This window comes from Anolis carolinensis, chromosome 5, assembly GCF_035594765.1.
Source record: "Anolis carolinensis isolate JA03-04 chromosome 5, rAnoCar3.1.pri, whole genome shotgun sequence".
Classification (NCBI taxonomy): Eukaryota; Metazoa; Chordata; class Lepidosauria; order Squamata; family Dactyloidae; genus Anolis; species Anolis carolinensis.
This window is the reverse complement of record NC_085845.1, coordinates 175,999,860-176,009,882: the sequence shown is the minus strand read 5'-3', so window position 1 is coordinate 176,009,882 and position 10,023 is coordinate 175,999,860. Positions and strand designations below refer to the sequence as shown.

The following is a 10,023-nucleotide window of genomic DNA, read 5'->3' as shown; positions in this document are numbered from 1 at the left end:
AAATAGCAGATTAGTTATGCTACTGATTCCGCTGCTATACTCTCACATAGTAACAGTTCACTCCTGCAATAGTTGTTTCACTGCTATTATTTCCTTTCCCGATCTTTTTCTGTTTTGGTGATCTAACTTTGCTTCTCCTCCACCTCTTTTGCTGACCACCTGCAAGTACCTTTTATCTATGTTCTGTACACACCTGTGGGCAAGATGGCTGTGCCGATATGCTTTGAGCTAATGTTTCTCTGACCACAGTCTGTGTGACAGCAATATTGTGAGGCAGCACTAGGCAGGGATGAAAGGCAGAGCTCCGCATCTAGGTAGGATGTATGAGTCCTGAATATGGATGCAAACAGCCCATTGTCGAGAGCTGCACGTGCTGGAGAGGGACAGGACTCCACGCACGGCTGGGAGTTCAAGCGTACAATGAAGTTCTCTGTGCCAATTCAGTGGTTACCATGGAAACCTGGAGATGCATTTGCTCTTTCATTCTTTTTTATTGTCTAACCTCAGATGCTGCTGAGTCTTTGGAGCAGTCTGTTTTCAGTTCTTCAGCTGTTATGCATCATTCTTGTGGTTCCAGAAGCCCACTGGGTTGGTTCGTTGAACCACAAGTGCCATGAGGTCAATGAATACTTTGTGAACAGAGGGAGAGGGAGAGAGAGGCAGGAAAAGGAAAGGAAGAGGCAAGAAAGAGCAGCAATTATTCAGATCTTCATCCATTAATGAGTGGGGAACCTTTGCCCCTCCAGCATGCCTGCATATCAACTCCCAGAAGTCCCAGTCATCATAGCCTAATGCAAGGGATTCTGTGGGCTGTCATCAGAGCCGGTCCAAGGTAATTTTCAAGTATAGGCGAACAGAAATTTTGGCGCCCCCACCCAAACCAATCACTGAACTACTAGGTTGGCAGAAGCTGGGGCTAACAGCCGGAGCTCACCCTGTTCCCCAAATTGGAACAGCCAACAAATTATTGGGTTGCTGACCTGAAGGTGGTAGCAGTGAGGCGGGAGGTTAAAGAACCCCAGGAAATACCATATATGGGCAGAGATGGCGACGGCTAGCGACCCGGGTGCATAAACTCACAGAAACATGTGGTTTCTGGGAAATCATGTGTTTCTGAAGAAATGAAAGCTAAAGATAAACAAACTGCGCGTGCGCACGCAAGCGCTCTGAGTGATTGTGAACACGGCACAGAAAGAGTGCGCCCGGGCCGCTGGTCAGCGCTGATTGGATACAAGTCAAGCCCGTAACAACTCTAAGCCAATGAATTTGCTTGTGGGCGGGCATAACCCGAACCCTGTAATGTGTATAAATATTTACTCAGCCCGCCGCTGGGGGTTCGCCCTTTGGAAAGCACCTTGTTGTGCAGGGGGGGAACCCTAGCGGCCGCTTGCCAATAAACTGTTTTTCTTGGAAATACTCCAGTTGTCCGTCTCCAATCCCTCCCACAGCGCTCGCAAGGACTGTAGCACAAAGGTTCTGCTACATTTTCTGGTGACCCCGACGTGATTTCCTGTAAGACGGGCCAGGGAGGTGGAGGCAGATCCCGTTGACGGGATGGCCCCGACTCGGCGGCGGGAGCTGGAGACAACTACCATGAGACGAGGAAGGGGCCCCTGAACATCCTAAGACCGGCTGCGGTGTTTGTCTCTATAGCCAACGCTGACCGACAGAGGGAGCTGCAACTCCAGCGAGGTTCCATAGAAACCAGCCAGGAGGGAAAAGGATCCAGGGAAAAGCCCAGGGGCGAAGGTTGGTCCGACGTCTACAGAAATCTGGCAAGTATAGTGGTTAAATGAGACACTAAAGGGAACACCGGCGCCGGGAGGGACACACAAAGGTTCCCAGGGAGGTAGAAAGGGGCTCTGTCTTGTGTTTCCTGACGCATGCCGTTGAGTGTCCGGGTGCCCAGGCCAAGGCAGTCCCCTCTATTAGGCAGGATGGGAGGGAAAAATTCAAAGAGCTCCACTCCCTTACAATGCATCTTAGATAATTTTGGCTCTTTTGCTACCCGAGCCGTAGCAGGCAATCCAAGGGACCTGAGAGATTATAGACTGAGGAATTTGTGTCAGGGAGAATGGCCAGAGTTTGGGTTAGGTTGGCGAGTAGAAGGGACGTGGGATCTGAAACTGATCCGAACAGTGGAAGAATATTGTGCTGTGAATCATCCGAACCAGTGGGTCTATATTGCTACCTGGGAACGGGTAGTTAGAGAAGATCCAGGTTGGGTTCGACAGTGCAAGAATGGCAAATATATGGTGGTGAAGAAGGAAGGGAAAAAGAAGGAAGTTTTCCAATCCAACAAGGAGGACTACCCAGATTTACAGTTGAGTGTACAGGCCAGACAACAGGAATTATTGCCGCCACCCTTGCCACCGCCCCCACCCCAGGGAACAGCCCCCGGTGCACCTACACTAGGAACGAGACCCCCACCCTACTCTCCAGAGTCAACCGAAGCAGCCAAGAAACACTATCCTAGCCTAGAAAAATATCAGGAGGAAACAAAGGAAAAGAAGAAGTCACAACGGATGCCCAGTGATGCTTCTCCGGCACAAACTCGGAGACATGGAGCTCCGGTATGGCCTAGTGATTCACTGACCGGACCGGCCCTCCAGATGCCTCTGAGAACGGTGCCTGTGATAAACAACAGGAATGAGATAGTTCAAGCATACCAGGTAGTGCCTTTCAGTAGTAGTGATATTCTGAATTGGAAGAATAATACTCCACCTTATAGTGAAGAACCCCAAGCTATGGCTAGGCTATTGGAAGGGATTATGGCAACCCATAATCCCACCTGGCAAGATTGCAGACAATTGTTGAATATGTTGTTCACATCAGAAGAGAGAAGAGCAGTGTTGAATAATGGGGTAGCCATAGCCCAGGTTGGGGCCCCACAAGATGGTGATGCAGCCGAGTGGGGAGCACAGAGGTTTCCTGTGGAAATAGATCCCCAATGGGACACCGAGCAAGAAGGACATATGCAGAGACTGAAAGGATTCCAGCGTATATTGGTAGAAGCGGTAAAGAGGGGCCCGCCGCGACCCATCAACATTATAAAAATTCAGGGAGTGGTACAGGAAAAATCTGAGTCACCAACAGCCTTTTTGGAAAGGCTGGAGGCAGCATATAGAAAGTATAGCCCGTATAATTTGGAGGATGAAAACGGTAGGAGGGCGATTCAACAGTCTTTTATCAGTCAAGCGGCTCCTGACATCCGGAGAAAGATTCAAAAGCAACCAGGATTTCTAGGAAAGACTATGAATGAATTGTTGGCACTCGCAGATCAGGTTTATATGGCAAGGGACCAGGTAGAAGAGGAGAAGGATAGGAAGAAGAAGCAGGAATACCAAGCATTAGTTACCATGATGGAACAGAGTGCAAGTGGACAGAGAGGAAGAGGAGGATATGCCAGAGGGGGACAAGGAGGAAGAAGAGGGCCCCCTCGGAGGTTAGGTCGAGACCAATGTGCTAAATGTAAGAAGTTTGGACACTGGAAAGGTGAATGCCCAGAAGGAAAAGAAGGAAGTCAGGAAGGACCGAGAGGAAGAGGAAGGCCTGAGAGAGGAAGAAACCCAGGAAGGGGAAGAGGACGTGGAAACTACGTACCCTTTCCTGCGAGAGAGGTGATAGCTGCAGCAGCTGTGATGGAAGAAGAATGGGAAGATATGGATGGAGGAGAGGAATGAGGAAGCCAGGCTCTTGTTTTGTAGGACCCCGGGGAGCCGATGGTCACACTTGAAATTGGGGACCAACAATTGGACTTTTTAGTGGACACAGGTGCCGAAAAATCAGTAGTAAATACAAAAATTAGTCCACCAACTCGGGAAACTACGAAAGTAATAGGGGTGTCTGGGAAGACCCAGAAGTGCCCCTTCCTCAAGGAACGCACCTGCAATCTGGCCGGACATCAGGTCAAGCATAAGATGTTATATCTTCCAGACTGCCCAGTCCCTTTGTTGGGAAGGGACATTTTATCAAAATTACAAGCACAACTCCAGTTCATGAAGAATGGACAAATGGAAATATCATTTCCCATGGAAGAGGAATGGAGACTGTTTCAAGTTAGGATTTTTACTGAAGAAATACAATGGCCATGGCATGAGACTCCTTTAGTGTGGGCAGAAGATAATCCTCCAGGATTAGCTAAATATGTTCCACCGGTGGTGGTGGAAGTGAAAAGAGGAATGGGACCCATATGTAAGCCACAGTATCCCGTCAGTCGAGAGGCGGTGCAGGGGATCAGAAAGCATCTAGAGCGACTTCTGCAGCATGGGATATTGGTACCATGCAGTTCCCCGTGGAATACGCCCTTGCTCCCAGTCAAGAAACCTGGAGGACAAGGAGAATATCGCCCAGTTCAAGATTTGCGGGCTGTGAATCAAGCCACCGTTCCCCTAACCCCAGTAGTGCCTAATCCATACATTATGATGAGTCTAGTACCAGCATTTGCCAAATGGTTTACTGTATTGGATTTAAAGGATGCATTCTTTTGCATTCGATTGGCCCCTGTATCCCAACCGATCTTTGCTTTCCAATGGGAATCTCAGCAGTCAGGGCAAAGGACCCAGTATGTTTGGACACGCCTTCCTCAGGGGTTCCGGAACAGCCCGACCATTTTTGGTCAAGCCCTGGCCAAAGACTTGCAAAATTTTATAATACCTAAAGAAGAGGGAATTTGGCTTCAGTACGTAGATGATCTGCTTATCGCTTGTCGGACACTAGGGGGCAGTAGAGAGCATACTTTGAGGTTACTCAAGGAATTGGAAGAGAAGGGTTACAAAGTGTCAAGGAAAAAGGCCCAGTTGTGCTGTCCCACGGTGAAATATTTGGGGTTCCATCTGACCGAAGGAAAGAAGATGTTAGGGGCTGAAAGAAAGGAAGTTGTTTGCGCCATTCCCACTCCCAGTACCCGGCGACAGGTGCGGGAATTTTTGGGATCAGCAGGATATTGCAGACAGTGGATCCCCAACTACGCCGTGTTGGCTAAGCCGCTGTACCAGGCTACGAGAGGTGGAAGAGAAGATCCATTTGAGTGGACAGAAGAATGTCAACAGGCGTTTAAGGCATTAAAAGAAGCATTGATGTCATCTCCAGCATTAGGACTGCCCGATTTGGAAAAACCATTCACTCTGTTCGCTGCAGAGCGGGAAGGAACAGCGGTTGGAGTATTGACCCAACCACTAGGTTCATGGCAAAGGCCGATTGCCTACTTGTCAAAGCAATTGGACACAGTGGCTCGTGGATTGCCACCTTGCCTGAGGGCTGTGGCAGCATCAGTAGATTTAATCAAAGAAGCGAATAAATTGACCCTAGGACAGCCACTGACAGTTAAGGTGCCCCATAGCGTTAAGGCACGGTTAGACACTAAGGGACCGCGCTGGCTCACAAGTGAGAGGTTAATGAAATACGAGGAATTGTTGTGTGACAACCCACTGGTGACCCTGGAGACTTGCTCCACTCTGAATCCGGCCACCCTGCTCCCGACTCCAGGAGACACCACGATCCATCAGTGTGCCCAGGTGATGGACGAGGTATTCTCCAGTCGACCGGACTTGAAGGATGTGCCACTGACAAAGGTGGACGACACTCTGTTCACAGATGGAAGCTCCTTTATGGAAAATAATCAAAGACACTCAGGTTATGCGGTTGTCCGGTGGGGGGGAGAGACGCTGGAAGCAGGGTCACTGCCCCCGGGGACTTCTGCCCAGAAGGCCGAATTGATTGCCCTGACCCGAGCGTTGGAATTGTCAAGCGGAAAGCGGGTTAATATTTACACAGACTCAAAATATGCCTTCACTACCCTCCACGCACACGGAGCACTGTACAAGGAGCGCGGGCTCCTCACGTCTGGAGGAAAGTGCGTGAAACGTGCCGGAGAGATTGTGGATCTCCTGGAGGCGGTTTGGAAGCCAGGGCAGGTGGCTGTGATGCATTGTAAAGGGCACCAACGTGGAGACGATCCCGTAGTGCAAGGAAATAGGCAGGCTGATCTGGCAGCCAAAGAGGCAGCTAGGCTGCCCCATATTGAACATCAGGTAATGGCCCTACAGGTAGAATTAACTGAACATAACGTTACATATACACCAGAGGAAGAAGAATGGGCCTTAAAGGAGAAGGGTCAGTGGTCAGGAGAACTCATAGTGATGCCAGACGCCCGTGTCTACGTCCCTAAGGACTTGGCATGGCACTTAGTCCAACACATGCACCAAAACACACATTTAGGAAAAATGGCATTGGCAAATCTGCTAGGACGACAGTTGTATATTGATGGATTACATAGCCTAACGGCGGCAGCAGCCCGAAGATGCTGGACATGTATAAAAAATAACCCCAGAGAAGGACCCCTCAAGCCACCAGGAGTCCAACATGTGGGTGGGGTACCCTTTGAAGCTTTAGTCACTGACTTTACAGAAATGCCCCCATACAAAGGATACAAATATTTACTGGTGTTCGTGGACACATACACAGGATGGGTGGAGGCTTACCCTACAAAGACTGAGAAGGCTGTGGAGGTTTCAAGAGCTCTAATGAAAGATGTTATTCCCAGATTTGGCATACCCTTAGAAATTGGATCAGATAATGGCCCAGCATATATTCAACAGGCCGTGCAAGGATTATGTAGAATTTTGGGCATAAAATGGAAGTTACATTGTGCATATAGACCCCAATGTTCTGGAAAAGTGGAAAGAATGAATAGGACATTAAAGGCTCAGCTTGGGAAACTTTGCCAGGAGACAGGATTGCCGTGGACGGTGGTTTTGCCCATGGCATTATTAGGAATCAGATGTACACCACACAAACGGACAGGACTCTCCCCTTTTGAAAGACTCTATGGACGACCCCCTTTGAACTTGAAGGGAGCCTTAGAAACAGGAGCTGAGCAACACCTCATAGGAGAGAAACAGACATTGGCCCAGGTTCAGGCTTTGGGCAGACAAATGCAGCAGTTAGAAAAATACATTTCTGAATTGAACCCACCATTCCCTACCACACCTCTACATTGTTTTTCACCAGGTGACGAGGTTTTGGTCAAGGATTGGAAGATTGAGCCATTGGGACCCAAGTGGCGAGGACCCTATGTTGTGCTCCTGTCTACCCCCACTGCAGTGAAGGTGAAGGAGATTAAGCCGTGGATACATTACACCCGTGTAAAACTAGCACCTGAGGAGTGGCGGATGGAGCGAGTTCCTGGTGAGGACCTAAGACTCAGGATCATCCGGCAACTCCCTGAGGGGTCAACAAGGCCACGAAGCTGATCCCTTCGGGTGCAACGGAGCGTCGGTGGTCAAGTATGTCGCAGCATGGCCCAACAAAGGCGCTCTCCGGGAGATGGTGGCTAGACATTTTGAGAGGAAAAAGTGGGAGACAAGTTATGAGGAGGGGAGGAAAGCATACTGTGTTTGGTATATTGTTTGTGTTAAGTTTTGTTTCCTTTTTGAACGGGGTACGTGCCAATTGGATAAAAAGACATGCCAATTATATGTTTGAGCAGCACGGGAAAGAGGTAGCATTAATATATGAACACCCCCTCACCATAGGAGATTTTTCATTTCTTCCCGATTTAATTGATGAACCACAGATTATGTTGGAGGGATTGTCCAAGGCTCAGGAGGGTCCACCTACCGTGTTTTCTAGCATACCGCAAGAAATAAATCAAACTCGGTTTCGACGGCTTAGATACCATACCTCCACCAGGGGTTTGTGCTTCTGTTGTGGAGGATAGGGAATATGGAATTCTGAGTGGAGACACTGGGAAACTAGGCAGGCGTTCTTTTCCCGATTAGGCAATTACTCCCATTGTCGAGACCGGTTCTATCTACATGGACGATTTAATACATCTTATGTCTCACGATTAAATCTAACCGCAACCGAGTGGGCTAGCATGTATCCAGATTATCCCACATTTAGTGTGAATGATTCTATTGAGGGCCTAAAATCTTATATGAACATACTGCAACAATTAACCCAACTGAGCCTAGGTCAAAGCCTCTGTCCGTTATGGCAAATTAGGGATCCAAATCTATGGTTTTTCTTTGATAAATGGGCCACAAATTATCACCCCGGCAACTACCAGTGTGTCGGTGTGGGTTATTTGACATTCCCAGTCCGGGTCTTACACAAAAGGCATCAGCGCCTGAAACGGGACATTGTGCAAACAGGCCCTCTAGGACCAGAATGTTCGGATGAGGTCATTATTAACAAGGCCCTGTCAGGTTCAGAAGCCTCCCGTGTAGGAGGAGGCCTGATCACAGGCTTGTTGACCCTGGGTGCTTACCCAGGGATTGTAGCTCAAGCAAATCGTAGAAGTGTTCTAGGCCTGACTTGCCATCTTGAAAAGTCCATAAATGCCACTGGTAAAATTTTCCGGGAAATCCAGTCTGAAGTAGAAGAAATCAGCCAGATGGCCCTACAGCATAAGCTGGCCCTTGACTACCTACTGGCGGCCAGGGGGGGGGTTTATGCGCCATGGTTAGAGGTCGTTGTGTAGTGAAATTTCATAACTTGAATAGTACTATTGAAGATGACATCGAGTCATTGCAAAAGTTAATTTACAATAATGTCCAGGAGGTAGAAGGTTGGTCTCCCTTCTCCTGGGTGACTAGCTGGTTACCCTCAGTAGAATGGTTGAAGGACATATTGTTGGTAGGGATTTTAGGATTGTTCATTGTTCTCATAGTTATGTGCTGCACTCCAATAATGATGCAAATGTGTACTAGGTGTGTCACACAATCTTTACCTGGAGAAAAGATAGCCATACTCCAAGCCAAGCGGGATTGGATGGAACCATAATGCTTTGCTTCAGCTTTTGTACACGCGCTTCGCAAAAAGAAAATGGGGGAGTGAGGCGGGAGGTTAAAGAACCCCAGGAAATACCATATATGGGCAGAGATGGCGACGGCTAGCGACCCGGGTGCATAAACTCACAGAAACATGTGGTTTCTGGGAAATCATGTGTTTCTGAAGAAATGAAAGCTAAAGATAAACAAACTGCGCGTGCGCACGCAAGCGCTCTGAGTGATTGTGAACACGGCACAGAAAGAGTGCGCCCGGGCCGCTGGTCAGCGCTGATTGGATACAAGTCAAGCCCGTCACAACTCTAAGCCAATGAATTTGCTTGTGGGCGGGCATAACCCGAACCCTGTAATGTGTATAAATATTTACTCGGCCCGCCGCTGGGGGTTCGCCCTTTGGAAAGCACCTTGTTGTGCAGGGGGGGAACCCTAGCGGCCGCTTGCCAATAAACTGTTTTTCTTGGAAATACTCCAGTGGGGCCGGGCTGTGGCGCAGCTGTTGAGCAGCTGCCTTAAATCACTCTGACCATGAGGTCATGAGTTCGAGGCCAGCCCGTGGCGGGGTGAGCACCCGTCAATTAAAAATAAAAAATAGCCCCTGCTCGTTGCTGACCTAGCAACCCGAAAGATAGTTGCATCTATCAAGTAGGAGATAAGGTACCACTAAAAGTGGGGAGGCAAGATTAACTAATTTACGACCTGGAATGAGGAAGTGCCGTCAGTGTGGATGATGAAGCAGCTGCTCCCCCCTGTGGCCAGAATCGAACATCCCCTCAGAAGAACGTTAACTTGCCTCTGTGTGTGTCTCTCAGTCTCTGTTTGATGTGTTTATGGGCATTGAATGTTTGCCCTTTGTGTGTTATAATGTGATCCGCCCTGAGTCCCTATCGGGGTGAGAAGGGCGGAATATAAATACTGTAAATAAATAATAATAATTGTCCGTCTCCAATCCCTCCCACTGCGCTCGCAAGGACCGTAGCACAAAGGTTCCGCTACAGCAGCAGCCGTTACCTTCCTGCCAGAGCCGTACCTATTGATCTACTCATATTTGCATGTTTTCAAACTGCTAGGCTGGCAGAAGCTGGGGCTAACAGCAGGTGCTCACTCCCCTCCCCAGATCTGAACCTGCAACCTTTTGGTCAGTAAGTTCAGCAGCTCAGTGGTTTAACCCTCTTTGCCACTTGGAGCTCCCTATATATACACATACACACATATATATATACACACACCCTTA

At 48.7% G+C, this 10,023-nt stretch overlaps 1 protein-coding gene across 1 annotated transcript; it reads left to right on the top strand.

The window, feature by feature from the left end:
- The first annotated feature begins 299 nt into the window (after window positions 1-299).
- Window positions 300-9,718, top strand: LOC134299570 (uncharacterized). The gene is made up of 3 exons (XM_062982749.1): window positions 300-832; window positions 1,449-3,674; window positions 3,711-9,718. Exons 2-3 carry the CDS (start codon window positions 1,884-1,886, stop codon window positions 7,251-7,253), a joined length of 5,334 nt encoding a protein of 1,777 aa, XP_062838819.1. The 5' UTR covers window positions 300-832; window positions 1,449-1,883; the 3' UTR covers window positions 7,254-9,718.
- The last annotated feature ends 305 nt before the right edge of the window (window positions 9,719-10,023 follow it).